This window comes from Hyposmocoma kahamanoa, unplaced genomic scaffold, assembly GCF_003589595.1.
Source record: "Hyposmocoma kahamanoa isolate Upper Pololo Valley unplaced genomic scaffold, ASM358959v1 92, whole genome shotgun sequence".
NCBI classification, from domain to species: Eukaryota; Metazoa; Arthropoda; class Insecta; order Lepidoptera; family Cosmopterigidae; genus Hyposmocoma; species Hyposmocoma kahamanoa.
In genome coordinates, this window is record NW_020654748.1 from 9,774,137 (window position 1) to 9,797,333 (window position 23,197).

The 23,197-nt window shown below is 35.3% G+C and overlaps 1 protein-coding gene across 2 annotated transcripts; it reads right to left on the minus strand.

The window, feature by feature from the left end:
* Window positions 1-406: 406 nt before the first annotated feature.
* LOC113236891 (cytochrome P450 4c3-like) lies at window positions 407-14,495 on the minus strand. 2 transcript variants are annotated; one of them, XM_026473101.1, is made up of 10 exons: window positions 14,336-14,495; window positions 13,712-13,801; window positions 12,935-13,045; window positions 8,318-8,503; window positions 5,863-6,059; window positions 5,355-5,430; window positions 3,772-3,973; window positions 2,541-2,692; window positions 1,659-1,844; window positions 407-795 (listed from the first exon to the last, which is right to left on the minus strand). In XM_026473101.1, exons 1-10 carry the CDS (start codon window positions 14,493-14,495, stop codon window positions 593-595), a joined length of 1,563 nt encoding a protein of 520 aa, XP_026328886.1. In that variant the 3' UTR covers window positions 407-592. The 2 variants fall into 2 exon arrangements, with proteins under 2 accessions (XP_026328886.1, XP_026328887.1); XM_026473102.1 differs by lacking the exons at window positions 12,935-13,045; window positions 13,712-13,801; window positions 14,336-14,495 and adding an exon at window positions 9,251-9,285.
* Between the last annotated feature and the right edge of the window lie 8,702 nt (window positions 14,496-23,197).

Below are 23,197 nucleotides of genomic sequence, written 5' to 3' on the forward strand. Positions count from 1 at the left end.
ACGTCCTCCTTTTTTGATGTCGTTTAAAAATGATGAGCATTCAAAATATTAAATTTTTGAACCATTTTTTCATTAACACTAGTCTCTGACTCTTCACTGAAGGTACAGAATGAAATTAATTAATACGTGCATGTACTGTAATCTTGCATTTATATTGTGAAACATACTTAGAAAGTGGTAGATATTGAGGAAAGAATTTATAAAAACCATTATTTTTATACTTAAACATATTTATTACTAAAGCGTATTTATTAATCTAAATGTATAGATTTATATGACCATCGCCAGGATAGTTCGTGCATTAGTCATTTACCATTCCGTTTAAAATTTCGATTTTGTTCTATTATTACATTTAATATTACAAAATTGAAGAGCATTATAGACATACAATTTTAAAAGTACACGATAACAACATTAATTTATTTAACGGGTCTAATTCTTTGATAACAGTTTTTGTATCAAATTATCAAATGCAAATGCAAAACAAAACTTCGACTACTAATAAATTTATATAAAATCTGCCGTACGATAATAATCAACCAATGGTATTCTATCCTCTATGATAAAAGCCTTTCAATGTTACTACGGTATCTTAAGAGCCGCGTGCATTGCAATCTGAAGTCTTTGGCACTCTTCTTTCTAAGGCGACTTGGTAGTCATCAACGGCCTTCATCATTATTTGGAGTTTCACTTTGATAAAAGGATTTCGAAGGGTTCCCTCTTTACCCACTATTCGATACCTCCGTAGAATTGTAGACAATGCTATCTTCATAGACATTAGAGCGTATTGGTAACCTAAAATAAAATTAAAACCTAGCCGTTATTAAATATAGGAACCTGTACATCCAAACCAATATGATACTTTATACTTTCATATTGGTTTGGACGTAGTTAGCTAGATGAGTAAAAGGTTAATTTCTTTTTCCTGTTTTTTTAAACAAAACATGAATATAGTATGAACCATAACTAATTAGTTGTCCAAAAAGTAAACAAAGAAATGTCATAAATGTTATTGTCAAAGTAAGAATGCAGGTGTGCTAAACCTTTTCTTGTTAACGGAATTGGAAAAAGAGGTTCTCATTTTTTACAATTTTACAACGGAGACAAGAAAACATTCAAGTCCGAGATAATGGACACGACAAAATGACGGCTCAAAAAATATTTTTGATATTTAAAACATAGTCTTTTATTGTAACTATTGTATTATAGGAAATTTTGTATTTTTTTATACAAATGTAAGTGCGCGTTTGACCTCCATCTCACCTGATGAAAAGTGACGATGAGGTCCCTTAGTTTAGATTTTGGGCATCTTTGGAGATTATGATTCACAATTTAGTATATCAATTTCTTACGGCACTAAATTAATACAATAGTACTATAATAATTTCAACTACGATGTTGTTAAAGTAGAAGAATCATTAGATTATTACCAAGGGTCAAGTAAGAGTTTATATTATATATTAAATGTAGTTGGATCACCATCCACCGTACCAGTACGAGCACCAGCACGTCACCACGTACTTAAACTGTTGTACTTAAATTGAGTAAAATTTTTTATATCAACGATAAAGTTAATGATTCAACGTTCAATTTCGTACAAAAAATCTTCAGAGTAATTGCAGAATTACTGCGTAAACCAAAATGATTGTTTTCCTTACCAACACAGTTTCTGGGACCGTTACTAAACGGCATAAAACTGCAAGAATGTTCAAAGTTGAATCGTTCTGGCAAGAAGCGGTCAGGATCGAACTTTTCAGCGTCTGGACCCCAGTATTTGGGATCCCTATGGATTCCCCAGATGGACACTATTATTCCTGATCCAGCAGGGAGGACGTAACCAGAGGCTGAAAAGTCATAATTTTCATGAATATGTATATTTTCAATAAAAAAAACTGTTTAACAATAGGCTCATGAAAGCAGAACTGATAAATAAAAACTGAAGAATATAAAAGTACTTCATTGACTATTTTTAGAGAGTGTAGAGTATGAGAAAATGTAATTAAAACAAAAGAGAATTTATAGTATTTGCAGGATTGCCAGTTTACGTCAAATTTTAAATAGTCATGTAGTTGTTGTCGACAGTTTTATCTTTCTTTATTTCTATTTTGTCAGTTGACCTATCAGTATCTAAAGCAAGGTTTATTCATATATATTTCAATAAAGACATGCGCATTTGATTATCTATACTAAATATGTCTCCTCTTGTATATACAAGATGTCTAGTCTATTATATTATAGATGTTGTGTATGTATTAACATATGAACCTGTGCCCAGCAGTTGGACGAATAATAGACCAATGTGATTAAAATGAAGCAAATTCGGCAATTTATTGCATAAATATAATCAACATACTGTCGATAGTCGACACAATATTAACGACTGCAATCACTAGCTGCTTGCAAGCGCTACAGGCTATTTCTCCCACTTCAGAAATGACATACTATGCAAATGTAATATAAATAATAAACGTAGTAATAGTAAACGCAGCCCCGAGCCTATGAATCAAAAGAATAAATATTTTATGACTTTTTTTACTTACACAGTTTAATATCTTTCAAAACTTTCCTAGCAATGAAAGGCACCGGAGGATACAACCTAAGCGACTCCTTAACAACTCTTTCCAAATATTTCAATTTCGAAATATCTTCTTTTACCAATGGTCTATCTGAATCACCGAAAACGTCGCATAATCTGTAAAAGATATCCTATGTTGAAAACAGAAGCGAAATCAAGGGAAACGTGGCAAAATAACCAAGGAACTTTGAAAACTGATTAATGAATTAGATTATGCTTTAGATTTACAGTTTATACTTGATTACAAAAGGGTGCAGTAATTGTAGTCGTAGTACCTATATGTTATATATACACAACACGTGTGTCGATTTTATATTAATGTCTATCTTTTTTTACCAATGCTCTGTTGAAACTCCAAAGGAAATGTGAAAAAGAACTTCTTGGTTATTTTATCACATTTTCCTCTTATAAAATCTTTGCGAAATACTTAAAGAATTAAAATGTACCCTTGATTTACAGTTTATACTTGATATTCAAAGTGATCGGTAATTACTGTTGCAGACTACATATACAATATTATGTTGACTTTATAATGATAACCTAGTCAATTCGTGGTGATTGGCTATGAAGTTGGAAAATTGTTTCTTTGTGGTATATTCAAGTTTTGTAGCGGATCAGCTTAACAAATTGAGATAATTGGTTTTGGAAAACTCGTTAGAAAATTTGGAAAATGGAAAATTAGGTAACCGTGGAATCTTCCTACGTGAATTGTCCCGAATGCATGTAATAACAATTTGAAAGCGTATTTCGAGTTTTTAAGTTTTTTTTATTTTTACCATGAAGTTCACATAACGTGGGCACTCAGTTGTGCTGTTTCATTACTTTATATAGAAAGTCAAAGTATGCATGTGAACTTAGAAAATAAAATATCTCTAACTTCTTTTTATGTAAAAATTTTAGGCAAACGTGCAGATTAGCCACTTGATGGGACATAGTCATCATCGCCCATGGACATATGCAACATTAGAGGCCCTACCTATGTCATTCTTTGAGAGCGTTGACACGCTTTTTAAAGAACCAAATGTCATAGCGAAAGGAAATACTGTCGGAAAGTACAATGTCAGGCAACAATGATGTGGGTTTTAATCCTTTAACGTTAGGTGCGTTGGTGGGAACATGACCGTGGCACCAGTTCTAAAATTTTAATTAAACCGTAGTAGTAAGTATCTTTCTACTGATATTTATTCATTACTTACTCTTGATGAACTTTCTCCTGAATCTCAGGGTACTTTCCCAGTAGCACGAGCGTGTACCCTATAGAGACGGCCGATGTATCTGTACCAGCTACAGTGAGTGTAAGAACTTCCTCTCTTAGTTCTACGTTTGTGAACCCTTTCTCTCCGCCAGAAAGAGTTATTAACAAATCTAAGAATGAGTTCCTTTTGTAACTGTCAAAATCTGTGAAAATATATTCAAATTTATACTTTATTACAATTCTCATCTTAATACAAATCCAAATTCTACAAATCACACTTTAAGTGCCTACTGTTTTCCTTCTTATATTTTTTAAATATGAAATATAATTGGAACACATAAAACATTGTCACCCACGGCATCGTGCCTGCTGGTCACAAGTCTACTTTCTTACTGGCAATTATGTTTAATTATACTTTAACAACAACAAGGAAAGTAACAACTTTCACTCAAAAGTTATGCTAAATAATAAAACCATACTATTACAATTTACCTACTTTTTACAATACAATTTTGAGAATTATTCTTAGATCCTGTTTTAATGACCTTGACTTTGTAAGCGTTCTAGTTAAATGGATTCAATATCCTTTACTTTATTGATTTCTACTTGAAAAAGTATAGACCTAATTCAATATCAAAACAAAAAGGAAGAACATGCCTGTAACACTGGTGAAAAGAATCTCTAGTGTAATGTAATTTCTCGGAAGATGTATGCAATGCATGATGTCAAGAGACAGGGCCTTCTTTTTTTTTCTTTTCCAGGTCGAGAGTTAAAACAATTTGTTTTTTATACTTATATAGAATATTTCAGTACAATATTGTTGTAGTTGTATTATGTTAGGGGGGGAGGAGTGTAGCGTATCCAAATTAAAGTGTAGGTTTCACCGCACACACGTGCTTTCACACTCTCTCGCGTCCTGTGGTGTCATCATATTGTGTAGTTCAAAAAAGTTTGCATTAATTAATTGCAACTTCTCTAATTACCAAGACAATATCTTGTATGTTTTTCTACGTAAAATAATACTGATACGTACTGAATCGAAGATACGAAGAACCAGTATAATGCACAGGAATATTTCCGATTCGTATTTATATTTAATAAAGTGTCAACTTCGTAAATCTGTGCGAATAAAATACCATTAACTTTTTAATGTTCAAAATAACTTTACAGGAACGAATTATTCGGAAATAGAGGTTAATTTACGACACAAGTGTCAATTACTTAAAAGAATGTGTTAACCTTGCATGTAATTTTGTTTATATTTACGAAGAAATGATTTTCTTTTTAAGTGGACCGTGTCCGTATGGTTACAATGCTGGTCTGCCACCCAGAGGTCCCGGGTTCGATTCATGGACCGGGAGAAATACCTGTATGGCCTACATTTATTTCCCTCGTGAGTTTGGGTGTAATTTGTGATTGTCTATTTGAGTGTCCACCGTATCCGCGACGCAGGGTTTTCCTAGTGCAGAGCTATGTGCAAAACGAAAAAAAATTTTTTATGTAATTTTTATTTAAAAAAAATTATTATGTAATCGCTACATTTGATTGAAATTTATTGCTTTATTTAAGCCTAAGAATACTTACCAAAATCTTTTTTGTTCTCTGATTCCGATTTGCTTTCATGTTTTGTCTTAATTTCTTCACGTTTTTTCGTGATTACCTTGAAAATAAGTTACCATTATTACATAGAAAACCATATTCCCGCATATCCCACTGCTTTTTTACACATTTCCTCTAAGAGCCTTTGTCCGCCATGCTAGACCAATGCGGGTTGGAGATTGCACATGTCTTGTAAGGGTTTTAAACCAATATGCTCTTTTATCGTCGTGATGATATTTTATAAGATAAGGATTTTGCGGACTTGTTTCAAGAATAAACAACACAAAATAAGTAAGTGTAAAGCTGAACGAACCAATGGTTTGCATGTTTGCGTCTATATAATACTTGTTAGTTCTTTTCAATCACAATTTAAAATTCATAACTGAATATTAAACAAGATAGCGTATCTATAACAAACAGAACTAGATCGTATCTTTAACGTTCGACTATTGCTATAGAATAGATCTAGTGCTATTTGTTAATGATGTCTCACCTGATCTACGAACTCATGCATAATGTTTTTATTCTTCTCGTGCGTCGCGTACTGAGGCATAAACTTATACAACCAGTTGGGTTGCAACCACAAGCAGAAAAACCTCTCGCTCACCAAATGTAACAATTTGTTAATTGCTTGCAGAAACAGGGAATTCGGGTTTTCTTGTGCGTGCAATTTTACGCCCATTGCTGTTTCTGTGAGAGACATTGCATTATACCTATTTGCTTGGTGAAAGAGAATTTAGATAGTCGATTAGGGAATCTTTATTTACTTATATTACTTAAAGTTAAAAGGTATCAATGTTTCTATGACGATGTGACCAAACAATTTCGAATAAGAAACTAAATTGCAAAAATTTACGTTACCCATGTTAGACAGACTGCCATAAACATTATAGAACCTTGTATAATACAATTGTAATTTTAGGTATAATTTCAGACGCTAAATTAAAATGGGATCCATAAATTATCTACACCTCAGCTTTACAGTGTACGCGATCAAAAAAATACGAAACTTTCAGATGTTGAAACCGTGGTTTATTTAGTTCAGATAATTTCACAGTTTTGCTTTGCGGTAATGTCGACGGCCATAATTCTATAATAAGATTCCGGTTGATATTTCAAATTTTGTCATTTTTTTTATATATAAAACAGTAGTCAAACAAAAACTTTATATTTATATACTTCTGCGTACTTGGATGACAAAAATTGTTTGATAGTGACCTGATTAGCTCTTGTAACTCTTAGTTACGATCTATATTTGAAAAAAAAATATTGTGAATGATTAATATGTAAGGAATGTTTTAAAAAGCGCAACCTTACGAATGAGTAGCAAATTTTAATCAATGTTACGATTTCAAGTGTAAATTATATACCATGAAACAAAGACATATTTTTTGGGTTAGAGCTATTTATGCTCTTCGTTTAAACCGTTTCAGTAGACGTAGGCGGCCTGCGAACACACATGACAAATTCTCATCATTGTCAACTCGTTATATGTTCCACTGCTAAACACGGATCTCCTGTCCGCCACGTTGTTCTCACATGAAATCTGGACTTCATGATTTTGGACTTCACACGTTTTTCAAGGATCGAAAGAAGAAGGAAGGAGGAAGGAGGATAGTTTGTTAGTAATTTAGACTAGTTCTTCGGGCTAGTGCCGGAGATGCCAGTCGCAGTGTTCTACGACAATGTTCGGACATTACATGACATAGCTTCCAACTTAAAGGGCAACTCACGTGTCCCACGCGTTTCCTCGCTTCAGGCCCTCAACTAGACTGTAGACAAGAATCAGACAAGAACCAGATTTATTTTAGTAGCAGTAGTGCTCCTTGTGAAAAAGCTTGTCCAGGGAAGTACTGCCACCTTAATTTTTGCCGCCAACCAGTAATGTGAGCATTACTGCGTTCCGGTTTTGACTGGTAAGGGTGCTGGTAAAATTACAGACACATAGGGCTTGTCAACTTACGTCTCAAGGTGATGGGTGCAGTGGCAGCGCCGCTTAGATCATTGCGATTTAAAGTTCTGCGTGGCCAGGTGACAGGTGTATCTGTTACCACTAGGCGCATGACTTGTTCGTCCCGTCACTTGATATCATAAAAAAATTGATATCATTGTTTTCATGGTATCTAAATACCTTTTTGTAATGCCAAAAGCTTTATTAAATTTGTTTATGTTAACAAGTCCTTATAACCCAATGTAGCGGGCTTTCTTCGGGACATTTCCTTCTCCATCCAGAAAATAGTATAGTAATATTATAACCATTAGACATTAACATGAAAAACAGGCGGTTCAATGTATAAACACAACTGTAGCATCACTTAGCACAGTATTTATGTTTTTACTCAACCACTAAGAACTATAAATGTCATATAATTGATTTGTGCTTTTTTAAACAAAAGCAAGTTGCAATTATAAATAATAATTAAAGCTATTTTTCTTCCTACACCGGCACTGTTGATTCTGTGTTTCGTTTTAATTGCGGACACGGATTGAAACAATAAGAGAGATATAACAATAATCATTATATTTAGTCACATGCAACAATATACAGGGCGCCTCACGACTATGGCATACGGATAGAAAGTACTTTAAACATTGTGATATTTTACTTCATGGAGACATTATTTTATTATTAAAAATAATACTGCCTTGGAAAAACTTTGAAAAGATGCTTGCCTCATCTGGGATTTCAACCGACCAAATATGAAAAAAAAAACATTCTACATTTTTAAATACCGATTCCATTCCATCGAGACCGAATTCATTTTAAGTAGCATAGTCATATATATATGACTATGCTACTTTACTATACTACGTTTTGTTTGTAATGTAACACATGAACGTTTTGTACCTAAAATAATATACACACATATGTATATAGCACATGATAATATGCATGATACAATCTGGATTATAAAATACTTAGGCAATAATATACGAGCTCTACTTACCACTGACAGAGTCCAAAGTATAACTGCTAAGATATGGCCATATGCTGAACTGGCCTGTTCCGACTCTTGGCTCCAGTCTCTTAACCAGTATCTCGCTTTGTTCAGAAAACACCTCTACAAAATTCTCGATGATTTTTGGACTGAATGCTGGAACTGTGACTTTTCGCCGTCTCCGCCATATTGATACTGTCCAAGGAAACATAAGAGCCTATGAACACGGCGTACTTTATACGCGCCAAAAACGCGCGTCATCTGCGCGTATACGCGCCGCAGACCCACTGCAGTAAATCGATTCAAACACGTGCAGACATCGCGTTGCAAGCAAGAAGCTTATATTCGTCACCTTACTTTCTCAAACTCGTATCTTATAGTATAAAGTTGCTGAAATGCAAAAAATGGATTGTATATACAAATTCATCATCAACTGCCTCCGTGGCCGAACAGTTACCATGCCGGACTGCCACGCAGAGGTTCCAGGTTCGATTCCCGGGTCGGGAGAAATATTAGTATGGCCTACATTTATTTCTCTCGTGAGTTTGGGTGTAATTTTGTGGTTGTGTATGTGTATGTCCATGACACCTGCGACACAGGGTTTCCCTAGTGCGGGGCCATGTTGAGTGTGTGCGTTAAAAAAAAAATTGCAAACTGATTTCACATCACATTTCCTTCACATTCACACATGGTTTTTACCTATTCTTAAAGTAATGCATCTAAATTCATACCATGATAAGCAATTTACAATAAATATAATGTTTTGCCATCTCCTGAATAATCACTCTTCATAAGATACGAGTTTAAGAAAGTAAGTCATCGATATTCCATTGGAGTTTAAGCTTAGAATTTTATGTAGGTAGTTGCTACATTCAAAAAACAAACCGAAATTAACAAACAAAACTAAAATTAAAATCTTTTATCAAAATGCGCGATACGTACGCGTGTTGACGGCGCGTATAAAATACGCCATATCCATAGGCTCTATACTCATTACATAGGATTTTCATGCTCATTAGCCTTCCGAAGCGGATCGTAGGAGAACTAAGTCTCAGCAACCATTACTTATTTAACTTAGATGGAAGTCCCCACGCCACAAGGCTCTTCATCCCCCTCGGCATTGATAGATTGGGAGAAGTTGAAATTTTCCTAAACGAGGTTTGATTTTATGTCATTTCTTTGTATTTTTCAATTAGCCAGCGAAAAAGTAAAGCTAAGTGACTTAGTTAACCTTTGTAATATAGATGAACAGAATCTACATTTTAAAGTCACTTCTTCATAATCATCAGCCAATCGCTGAACACTGCTGGACATCGGCCTCTCCCAATATGCGTCATTTCGCCCGGTCACTTCTTGAGATATAATTTAAACTAAAAACCAACAACCTTTACAACGTCACGAATTAAGGTCTGTAGAGTTGTATTAATGGAGTGCTATTATAAAGTTTTTTATTTTCAATTTTTTTTAGTCAGTTTATAGTACAGTTTTCAGGTATTCGCAATTGCATTTACATTGGAAATTTTATTTTCAGATCTAAATAGCATAGTATATTAATATTTTTTGAAGAGTGTTGAAGGGTGCTGGTGAAATTACAGGTATATGGGATTTGTCCACTTACGTCTCAAGGTGACGGACGCAGTGGCAGTGCCCCTCAGATCCTTGCGATTTAAAGCTCTGAGTGGCATTGCAACTGTTATGGATAGGCGTGTAACTTACCATCAGCCGCACGACTTGTTCGTCCCGTCACTTGGTAATATAAAAAAAAAAGTCAGTCGTGACCAGACCATGAGACGTGTAAAGAGCTTGAGTGTCGATTTACTTATTTTGTTTAAACGCGATTTAGATCCCATATCTATTTCCAATACCTACAGTTGATAAAACACTAAGGCTTAACTCACACTGGCGCAGAGTCGAAGCGTCGCGTCGCGTCCTGTTTTTCAACTACAAAGCCGGACGACGTGCGATGCGAATGCGCGCTTTAGGCTCTACTCATACTGGCGCAGAGTCGAAGCGTCGCGACGCGTCATGTATTTCGCCTATAGTATATCCATCTCCATTTTCCCATTATTAAGGTCCAAATTTGTGTTATGCAAATATGGAAACGACGCTTCGATGCAGCCGAGCGGCTTCGCGCGTCGCCGTGCGTTACTTGAGCGCAGTTAGGCGTCATACGCCGACCACACTGTGATCCGCGCGCACTAATGCGAAGATCGTCGCGCGTTGCCAAGCGTTGTTTTTGAAAAACAGGACGGGACGCGACGCTTCGACTCTGCGCCAGTGTGAGTTGAGCTTTATTGCCTACTAAAGAACCTTACAGTTTTAGTAACTGAAAATGTAATAAAATATTTTAATTAGTAATACAAAGATTAGACGTAGAAGAAGACGAAACCGATAGATTGGTTTACTTCAGCTACTTTAACAGTCTAATGTTCTAACATACGGCATTTTGCTTTGGGGTAATGCCGCCGATATCAATAGAATCTTTATCCTGCAAAAACGTGCGATTAGGGCAATTTACAATCTGGGCCCCAGAATGTCTTTGAGAGATAAGAGGGAGAGAGAGATAATAATAACATTCTTACACTGGCCTCACAGTACATTTATGAAAATGTAATTTATGTTAAAAGGAATGGTAATTTCTTTAAGAAAAATAGTGACAGACATAACATTAATACGAGGAATAAAAATAAACTAGCTGTTCCTGATAGTCGTCTTCACAAAGTCAAAAAATCATTTAAGGGGTATACGTTTCTATAACAAGATTCCGGTTGATATACAAAATTTGCCTTTCACGAGGCTTAAAACTAGTGAAACAAAAACTTTATACTAAAGGTTATACAAGTTCTGCGTACTTGGATGGCAAAAATCCGTGGTAGTAACCCGTTTAGCTCATGGAGGTAGTCTCGATCTCTGGTGTTTCAAAACAAAAAAAATATATTGTAAATGTTGAATGTGTACAAATGTTATTTACAAAGAGCAACCCCTAGAGTTTCTTGCTCATTCTTCTCAGGGGAATCTGCCTTACGAATGAGCGGTAGAGTTTAACCATTGTGACGATTTCAAGTGTAATAATGCTTACCTATGAAATAAAGATTATTTTGAATTTTTAATTTTGAATAGAAGTCTTAGCGTCAGGCCCCGTATGCTGATGCCGCTTGTTCGAATCCAACCGGATCGAAGAGTTTTTTCTTAGTATTCAATCTTTGCATTAATAATTATAACAAACAAGTGGAATAATTTCCCAAAAAAAATTAAATATTATGGTAAAACATCGTGATATTCAATAAACTTAATATTGGTAATGAAACAGTGTTACTTAAGTATTAGGGGTTAAAGTATGAAATTGCCGTTTTATTGCAATAGGTTCTTTGAATTTTCATAGAATCTTCATGGTTTGAGGTTTTCGAATGAAACTTTTTTCAAATGGTTTCTGTGATTTTTTTTTTTTGAAATTTGAAACATTTGAATATCGACTTTCAATTGTTTTTGTTATTCAATTTAGACAAGAAAGATGGATACTGCGAAAATTCGAGTGATTTTTGAATACGAGTTCCGACGCGGAACTAACGCGGCAGAAACAGCCCGCAATATCAATGCTGCGTTTGGAGAGGGGTCTACTAATGAACGCACCGTGCGATTTTGGTTTAAACGCTTTCGTGATGGAAATTTCGACTTAAAGAACGAGCCACGAGGAAGACCGCCCACACAGGTGAATAACGATGAATTAAGAGAGATAGTGGAAGCCGATCCTAGTCAAACTACCCAGGAATTAGCGGCATGGTTTAACGTTACCTTACCCACAATATTGACTCACTTGCGTCAAATCAATAAAATAAAAAAATACGAAAAATGGGTGCCTCATGATTTGACTGATCTGCAGAAAGAAACGCGTGTTGAAACTTGTGTTGCCTTGTTGAACCGGTACAGAAATGAAGGAATATTGGATCGAATTGTAACATGTGATGAAAAGTGGATTCTTTATGATAACCGGAAAAGAAAAATGCAATGGCTGACCCCAGGTCAAATGCCACAACAGTGTCCTAAAGCAAAACTTACCAATAAAAAGGTAATGGTAACTGTTTGGTGGTCTCAGCATGGTGTTATTCACTATAGTTTTCTCCGATCTGGTCAAGCAATAACGGCAGATGTCTATTGTACCGAACTCCGAACCATATTGACAAAACTAGCAGTAAAACAGCCCCGACTCATGAATCGATCTTCACCATTATTGCTCCACGACAACGCGAGACCTCACACAGCACGAGAAACCATTTTGACCCTTCAGGAACTGCAGTTAGAAACCATTCGTCATCCTCCGTATTCACCAGACCTTGCTCCAACGGACTACCATTTTTTTCGTGATTTGGACAATTATCTACGTGACAAGAAGTTTTCTTCCCAGGAGGCAGCACAAAATGCTTTCACACAGTTTGTGCAGTCTAGATCGTCGGAGTTCTATCGCGAAGGCATTAATAACCTTCCCATTAGATGGCAGCAATGTATAGATAATAATGGTAACTATTTTGATTAAATAAATTTGTTAAAAATTTAAAAAATAAACAATTTAGATTTTCAGTACAAATCGGCAATTTCATACTTTAACCCCTATTATTATTATTTATGTACCTGGCGCAAAAATTCCTCCATTGCCAATTACATTACGTACGAACCGATGTAGATCGTCTTTCTCAAGGCAATTCTTCAGTATCATTTCTATGTCCACTGGGTTCGTTAGCACTAAAAACAAAATAAAAAATAAAATACTAAATAAATTTGATTAGACGCTTCAAGTAACAAAAACATTGCAGTTTCTAGAATCGCCAAAATGTTTGGGAACTATGCCCTAGCCGGTCTTCGCCTGGTAGTTCAACATCTAGAAGTCTTCCTAAGGGACCACAGGCTGAGGCTTACATATCTCACTTCTTCGAGATTGCTTTTTGATGTCTGTGTTGGTAGATTTCCGATTTCGTAAAGTTGGCTTACTACTGCTTATTAATATACCAGGCCGTAGACATACGTACAATTTAAGAACTCATAAAATACTACACATTTACATAGGTATAATAAGACCATTGGGCTTATGAAATTGTAATTGATAGATTTAAAGTACGGGAGTAGAAAAAAGGGTTTATAACAAGACATTTTTGGACGTTTATAAGACAACAATATGACTAGTGGCGTCAATTATTAATATACAGCAGTTATGATATTATTTATTAGTAGTATAATATTCACCTTACCTAGTACTTCCGCTAAGTAGTAATGTGAGCTTTACTGCGGTCCGGTTTCGCAGGGTAAAGGTGCTGGTGAAATTACAGGCACAAGGGACTTGTTAACTTATGTCTCAGGGTGTCGGGCGGATTTGTTCGTTCGGTAATATAAAAAAAAGCAACTTCAACTTACCAAAATACAGTATATGAAACAACCACATTCGAATAATTCCATGTGATTCAAAGGAGTAGTAACTAAATTGTTTAAGTGTCTCCATTCTGTCTGAAAATATAGATTAATGTCAATAATAATAATAATAATTAGCAAACAAACACCTAGTCACAAAAGAAAACCATAATAATAATAATTTATTGTTCCAAAAAAGCCTTACAATAAGTACAGTACACATATGCGAATGGTATATAAGCACTAAGTATGACATGTTGCTTGAGAAAAGACTGTTGCGTATAAAGTCCGTCCGCTGGCTAAAATAGAAAAATTAGATGTTGCAATTCGATATCTTCAAGTGTATCTCAAATTATCAATATGGTTATGGGTTATTTGGACTACATAAATAAAATATCTAGGCAGGTGGTGTTAAGATGAGAAAGTTCTGCGCCGGTAGTAGATCATGAGTAGCCAGCACGTGTATAATAATCTGAGTTACAATTGTTATTCCCCATTATATCCAAATTAATGTCCCCCTCCCCCATATTATTATATTAAACTGAACATGAACAATGAAGGTTTTTAAATTAAAATCATCCCTTTTTTATAAGTACGTTAACAATCAACAACTAAAGAAATTAAACTTACCCACTGAACTTCCATGCATAGTATGTGCGACCCCGATAATAGGGAGTTCTTCTAGCGGAGCCGAAACGAGCGAGGTCAGTTTGTACATTTTTCGCCTACTGATCTTGTAGGTCAGAAACCTCAATATTAACGCCAATAGTAATAAAAGCCATACCATCATTCTTATATTAACACGTTACAGTCAAATGAAAGTTTTCAGGACACGCAATGAAGTTTCTGAAAAATTGTAGAGATATGACAGTCAATAAAATCCGTACTGCGAAATATACTGATAGCAGAGAGTATAAGAGACTACTGAAGCAACGAAATTGTCCAAATTTTTGTCAAGCCACACAGCAGATACGCGTGTTTACAGTTATATGTAGTCTGGGACGACAAAAGCAGTTCCTATTTATATGGACATTTTCATATCATGGTGTTCGTGCAGTGATTTGAGACAACAGATGACAAGTTTATAATTATTGGCTTCGGAATACACGGAAATGACAATTGCACGGATAGCAACCAGAGAATAGATAGGTACATTCGACGTTCATGTATATGTTATAGTATTACGGTTACGTAGGTCATCTTCGACTGTTCCGGATGTCTTGCAAAACTTTGCAAATAATGTTATTTAATTACTTAAAAATATCGTTTCCGATATCAATTCCCGAACCAAATAAGAAGGCCAACAGCCCTTAGCAATCTTGCCCGAGTTACTAGCATAGCCATTCAGGTTCATTCTGCAATGAGAACTATGTCTTAAGCTATTATTTATTAGCTTTTTTTTTATTATTATAAGCTATTATTATATATATTTCATTCATTGCAAACAACTTTCCCCGTTCTCGACCTTCAAATCATAGATAGATTTTAATTGTTTTGCAATTAATACGATTAGGACAACTATAGATAAATAGCCATTGCTATAATATACAGGCTGTATATTTGAAAATGAGACATATTTATAAAGTGCGTTATATTCCTGATTCTGAACCATGAAAAAAATCTTTTTGAAATTTTTTTTTTTGAATAAATGAATTGAACAACATTAGTTGCTCCGACGCAGCGGCGGGCGGCGGCACGGCGGCGAAAAACACACCACAGGTCGGGGGTGGGAACGCGGGCGCATACGCGAAATTCCTGTTTGCAGAGACAGGGTCAATTCGCGAAACGCAGCAATTTTTTGTTCCCGAGTCATAAAAAATGAAATGTAAATTATGTCCTTTTTTATTTTTTAAATGGTTAAGCACATTTTTTCATAAGTGTCATCAAATGAAAACCTTAAATCACTTAAATTCCTCCTATGATTTACATAAACAAGGTGCAAATATGGTAAAAAATTGTGGCTTTATATACGGTAAATTTTCAAAAATCCTCAATGCAAAACTTTTGTTTCTTCGTACATTACAAAGGAACAGAAGATTCTCAATGAAATAATAAAAAAACCATGTCATTTCCATAAAAATTAAAGACCGTTTTTTATTTAAACTTTTGTCACGTTAGGGCGCGTTCCCACTATGTCGTGACGACAGATTGTCGTACAGTTTACAGTGTCGTGACTTGTATATTTAAATGAAGTTGTTCAGATATATCACGACACGATTAACTGTCGTTCACGATTTTTTATCGTTACAACGACAAACTGTCGTCACAGTGGGAACAGCTAGAACGACAGGCGTCGGACGATCAGAAAACGTCACGATAAAAACGTGACGACAGATTGTCGCAGCTCCTATTGTCGTCGTTTTATTTGTCGCTGTCCGCACGTATTCTGCTCCCTGCCCTCCCCTCTCGTACCGCGCGCCCTCTGTTCGCTTTGCAGTAGCGTTGGGTCGTAGCCAGAGATGGGCAAGCGCTCGGGTTTTAACCCGGTGCTTTGTTTACGCCGGGTTTAAATCTGGTTAAAGCCTAAAATTAAGAAAAAAACTTGTTTGAAAAAAGTTTTGTTCAAATTTAATTATACATATTATTACAAAATATTAGTTGCTTTATTATCAGGACAGTTCGATTTACCTTTCTATTGAATAGATTCGCTTGAAAAGTTCATCAATAAACTGATACAAATACAAATTATTGGATCGCACTTGAATCGATCTTCATTGAGAATCCACAGGATTGACAGGATTGATTGGCCTAATGTGGAGATGCCTCTTCGTGTAATAAAAATATGGAAATTTGTTACAAGTTATTGTGTATTTTGTTGTTAGTGTGTAATGGGTTAAAACTCGGCGCTTCGGGTAAAACCCTGGTGAAAACACGGGCGGGTTGATTGGGTTTTAACACACTCAACCCGCCCATCTCTGGTCGTAGCAGGTTTTGACAATACCGAAAAGAAAGCTACTTCGTATACCGCATTGAGGTATACCGATAACGGTTTCTTAAACTAGGCATGAATGAAGTAGGCATGTCGATTTGAGATCAATTATGTATTTTTCAAAAAGAAGTTGGATAATCTTAATTATCTATTAGTCAAAAAAGTTCTATAAAAATTGTATTAAAAAAAATGAATAGGACAAGGCTGGATACCCTTATATAAATTTAAGCTCTTAATTCATCTACTTAGAATGCAATTATATTCCTCTCGACTCCGTGTAATCATACATTTCGCGCCAAATATAATCTAGCGAAGAAGAGACCTTTTGCAGTTCTTGTAGCTCATAATCGCTACGTGGCGCTACTAGTAAGACACACGCATACAATAATTGAGCAACAGAAAAAGCGCGAGGTGTAAGCCACGTTGCGATTGGTGTTGTCCGAAGGCAATGGGGTACCCATTTAGACAATCCATAAGGTCGCTATAAATTTTGTCACAGTGTAAAGGCTTAATCTCCAACAAACAAAATGACACTTCTTCTTGCATAGTTTCGTGAAGTGGTGCGGGCCTTGGTATATTAAAAGAACCATCATTTAATTTCTTCCAAAAATTAGATTCTTTCAAGATAGATGAATCTCTCACACTCTTTTCCGTAAGAACCAATACTAACGTAAATGAAACGATAATCTGAATCAACTACTGCAAATAGAATAAAAGAAAAAATATCCTTATAATTAAAGAACATACAACCGATTCTGATCGGTTTTCTAATCCTTATATGTTTGCCGTCTAGTGCGTCCAGACAATGCGGAAAATTTGCTTTTGTTTGAAAAGAGTTGACGATCGCCTTCCATTCTTCTCCGGTATTAGGCAACTTATATTATACTTATAAATTCTGCAACTAATACGCTCCAAATAACAGAACACGTTGCTTTGATTATTTTGCTGATGGTTGATATTCCCACTCTACAATGATAATGTAGTTCTTTAAAAGAACATCCCGATGACAAATATCTGTAAATAAACGTAAAACATAATGAATTTCTAAAATCGTGGTAACTTATACACTAAAAGGAAATATAATTGACCGAGCGAGCGAATCAAGCCGAAGTCGCCCGAACCTTCCGAATAGCGATAGTTAGTTTTTGGCAACCTGACTAAATTTAGTAAGTTAGGTAAAAACTTAGTCGGGCTGAGAGAGTGATAAAGATAAGTGCACGAACGTACGTTCGCACACGAAGTCATCCGACCGCTTCCGAATAGCTATAACAGATTTATTTTATACCCACCAAATTGAGCATATCATAGAACGTATTTATTTTTTTGCTACTACTCATCTACTACTATTCAAATGAACTCGGTTGAGTTTGGTACGGTTTAGTTTCGCCTCCAAATTGAATTAGGGGCGACAAAACACTTTTTCTATGTATTATTAAATAAAATGTAATTCGCTTGTGATGGTTTATTTCTGCAATCAGAGTACAAAAGTAAAAAGAAGCGATACAAAAGATTCTGCGCTTATTTGTACAAATTTCTTCCCGCCAAAAGCGCCAAACACCATCGAGGAATAGCTGTTTTTGCGGTATTGGCTATGACCAACAATAATACCAAAAGATGACAACAGATGGCAGATTAACAAGAGAAGCCTATAGTTACGATACAGTCTATGGCATTAAGAAATATTAATTGGCAACACCGATATAAAAGTAAAATGTCATCTGCTTTTCGGCTCTGGGTCTTTTGGAGGGAAAAGTGTCGTTTTAATTTTGACTTTCAATTATTTTGTAAAATCTAGTTTAAAGTGGAATAGCATAGTGTATTGTGCCTTAATCGAAGATTAAAATGCGAAATTATATGCATCTCGAACTAAAATACTCGTATCGGCTCGTTTTAAGGAATCCCGAGTCAATCCAAGCACGCCGCCTCAAATTGCCTATCCTCTTTGTGGCGGCCATATTTACATAAACCTAATTAAACTTCATGCTTAGGCTGATAGCTTTGCCAAAGCCTTAATAAATTTAAAAAAAAATGTCATCTGTAATTTAAATTTCTCAACAATAACAACTTTAACTATAATACTTAAATTTATTGTGAAAAGGTATAACAAATTCTATGTAACAGTTTGTAAAAATGATACATTTCAATAACCATATTTGTTCGAGTATGATACAATATACAATGTAATATGCAAAATACGACCTGAAGGCCTACTCTCAAAATATACAACCGCAGCTGCGTACGAAATCAAAACGATCCGTGAGCTGTCCGCAGTCCGTTAGCCACAACGCTTTCGTTTTGGGCTTCGGATCCCATAGACAATAACGGACCGATAACGCGAATGGTGAAATTGGTTCTTTTACATGCTTATTCAAAAATTGGCTTTAGTGTTGGACCATAATCTATCGAAAAGTCATTATCGACTTGGAAACGTTTAATTAAAATCAATATTCTATTTGGGAATATTTTATTTCTTATGGGAATATCCGGGAACGTCATTTGAGAATTTATTATTTTGCATTTATAAATGCTCAAATAGTATATAGTATAAAAAGTGAATTTGTGCAGGAAAAAATATAATTTGAGAGTATATTAAAAAAGCGAAAATTTTATAATATTAATCTGACCATCGCTATGCATTTCCAACCTCAAGATTGATATTAGAAAGAAATTTTTCAAAGGTTTTCAAATAGTGTGAGCTTTTTGTATTTATGCATTGGTACAGAATTATAATAATAATAATAACATTTATTTCACAGATTGATAGGTACAATTTTATGTTTACCGCTGTCCCCACACTAGGCAAGCCTGTATCGCGGGGTCCCAGACATCTGATTTACATAGAAAACATTTATTATTATTAATATCAGTGAGCGGTTTAAGTAAATCTTTAACACTTCAATTTATTTTGGAAATAAATAAAAGTTACGTATATAATAGTAGTAATATTATCGACAATAATTAAATCAATAATACTGTTATCATATGTTTATTTGCTTAAAGCATGGTTTAACAGAATATGTATAAATAAATTAAAAAGATGTGTCGAGAGACAGTGTTAGTACAAACATGTTCGGAATGTATTAAATAGCATGCAAATGTCTAATTGTATACAATGTCAATTGACTACTATTGGTCGAGCGCCTTCGATTTGTACAGAAAAACAGACACCTCTCCGAAGTGAGACAAGTGGTCACGAGCTCTATACACTATACACATTGGCGCTCGCCTTCACTCGGTCAGATAGGAATATGACACCGAACGATGGCAAGGCAAGGCAAAATACGTTGATAATTAGCGTTCTCTCGGCAACGTTGGCCAACATGTCACTGTGTTGTTGGCTTTAGAAAAAAGTAATTTTTAGTAGTTAGAGATGTCAGTGGGACAAAATCGGAAACGGGTGGATAATTTTATTTTCAGGAACTAAGAATGCCTAGTAAATGAGTCTTGTTTAATCTAAATTAACTATAAAATTATGTATCGACAAACCTAATGATGGAATTGTATTATCATATAATCTAGTTACATTCAAATTTCTGTTAAATTTTGACTCTTCAAAATGCAAGCGAGCAAATGAAGATGGTCTTTTATCCTATATTTATATTCGGTAGTCATAGATTTACAACTATCCTTTCTTTCTTGTTTCATTTGTAGGTTAAATTGAAATAATAAATTGAATAATAATAAAATAATAAAAATCTCGTTATGGATTGTTTTAATAACAGACTATCGATAATATGTATGCTTACAAGAACAACACTATCACAATATAATCGTTAACAACAATCATCAAAATATTCAAACAAACAGGCTATCTAGAGTCACCAAAGCAAAATCTGGCAAGATTTATGGATAAACAACTTAAATAAGTCTAATTACATGTGATATTTGGGCTATTCTGTGATTTATAGCCAGAAAAATAACACATGCCTGTGCAATTTAACATTCGGTTGGTTTTCGCTTTTGATATTGTTCACATCACTTAATGGTGCAGCGACTCATTTTTATTAATACATAATTGTTCTCACTGTCAATATTTTTGTCCATTTTATTACAATTCATGCGAATAATTCAATAAAACACTTGGTAAAACATTTGTTTTGATATTTGATGTACTACTTCCCTTTGACAACGGTATCATGTACTGCGAAATGGACACAGTTGACATTTAAGATGACGTAACGTATTTTCGATTCCCGTGTTTCGCACAGACCAATGTAATGCTATCTCTTTAGGCTTACGACAGCACGCAGTAGTTAAACAAAGACAATAACATGTTTATGTTTTCAACGTCGAAATGCATTATATCGACGCCGTGTCGACGCCGGAAAGAGATCTTGTCGTATCTCGAAAAATAGAAATTTACACCAAGGCCGAAAAACTATTTCAAAAAATTATCTCTGTTTAATTTGAATTAGTAGAAAGTCAATCACAAAGCCAAATCACATCCTAAGGGCGCGTGATTACGCTAAGAAAATCGCCGGGTCTATGCAAGAATTCGTGTCGTTTCTACACACGAACTGTGTACACAGCCTCGGCGCCGGACAAGAAAAAAATCTTGTCTACCCCCGACTCGACGCGCTCTGCTGCTATTGCATAGGGCGCATTGTCAGTAAACGAATGTTTATGCGCGTGGACTGATTTTGCAAAGTACCACTGTTGCACCACTAATTTCATTGCAACTAATAAAATGCATTATTTATTTATAAGTTTAGTAGAGGAACGACCCGTATTGTGAAACAAAACCTTAGAGATTTATAAAGATAAACGACGTACTTTTGAGGCGTGGAGAGAAATATTTATTATTCTATACATATAATTTGCAATCACATTTATTTTTTATTAGTAGTCAACATATTTCTTCACACAGTCGGTAGTAAAACGACACCTACCCGAAAGCATTCGTATCGTGTACATACTTATCATTTTCTTGTCTGCAACAGACACGAAATATTTTCGTGGCTAGATCCGACAAAATTCTTGTAGTGTACAAGGCCATTCTCATCTTTTCTGTTGCAGTCACGACGAATTTCTTGTGTACACGCGCCGTAAGGCACCAATACAACAGGTTTTTTTTTATAACTGCTGTTTTTTAAGAAAAGCCTTGTTTCTTTTTACTGTACCTGTTTATTCGTTGGTCGTGTTCAATTTTTACGTTGATAAAATTACTGTGCAGAACTGTCAAAATGTTTCAATATGAGCTGTGATTTTTGCGGCCATGTCTGGCACTGTGATATTCTTTTGTTGGGTGAGATGCGCGCGGCGCATCAAAAATATGACATCATTGAGCTCGCCATGATTGTTATTGTGACACAATTTTAAAATGGCGGTTTTATCACTCGAATTCGACAGCTAAATGTGGATATAATAGGTTTGTGGCGGCTTTAGACGCCGCCTATTATCACCGGCTGGCTGTGGCAGACTCTATGGACGAAAGTCACCAAGGAGAGTGTCACGCTTGCCGAAAATGTTTGACAGTTTTTAGTTACGTTAATTGTCATGTCAGCGATTGCAAATTGTTTGCCCGGTTTGATAAAAAGCTATTAGTAAAAACCACGAAACATTATAATTATATCGCCATTCACGAAGTTCACGAGGCCGTTTTATTGTTCGTTACGAGAGCGATAAATTCCCCCAAAGGTTTATCGCAGCGGCATACTACATCCACTGGTGGTTGTCTAACAACAAAATAGACAAAAATTTATCTTTTTTTTAATTAGTTCATCAAGTTTACCCTGAACACCGAGGCCAAAACCAATTTAGATTTTTTCCAAATTGGTTTTCTACCTGGAATCGAATTCGGGACCAAGGACTACGGAATTCACTCCGCAGCACTACTCAGAACACCTAGTCCAAAATCACTGCAGAAAAGTTCATTTCCCAAATTGGTTCTATCGGGAATCGAATCCGGGACCAAGAGCTACGAAGTTTGCTCCGCGGTACTACCCAGAACACTTTGTTTTTATGATAGCCTAGTCAACATTTAACGATAAGTACAAAAATCCGAGTCCAGCAAAAAAAAAACGAAAAAGAATCCACGAAATAACAATACGATATGTATATTTTAAGTTGAAACACTATAAGGTGGGACGTTGCTGAGGCTCTAGTGATGCGCTCAAAACGATACACAAACGAAAGACGGACGCAGTCACGTACTACGTAACGTAGTGATGTAGTCTACGTGACTGCGTCCGCAACGAAGGTCATAATACGTAGTTCGTTGGTTGCTCGTACCCCGAAGGACTTTCGGATCAACGATGGCCGTGCTTCGTTGGCCATAGGCAACGTCGGCACGGCTAACGTGAATGTAGAATACCAGTAGAATGAATGAAAAAATAGGGTCCTTTAAGATGGACATACTGTAAAAATCAAATTATGTTATAAAATGAACATTTCACAACAAATATGTTAATTTTATGTAAAATACTATTAATGTAACTTACAATATGCTATTACCAATATCTTTGTAATATAAAATTTATTCTAAGTGGCTAATTAAACATTTTGAATTCAAAGCCATCGTCAAAATGACTACGTGTCACTGCCATAAAGCATTTGTTTAAAAA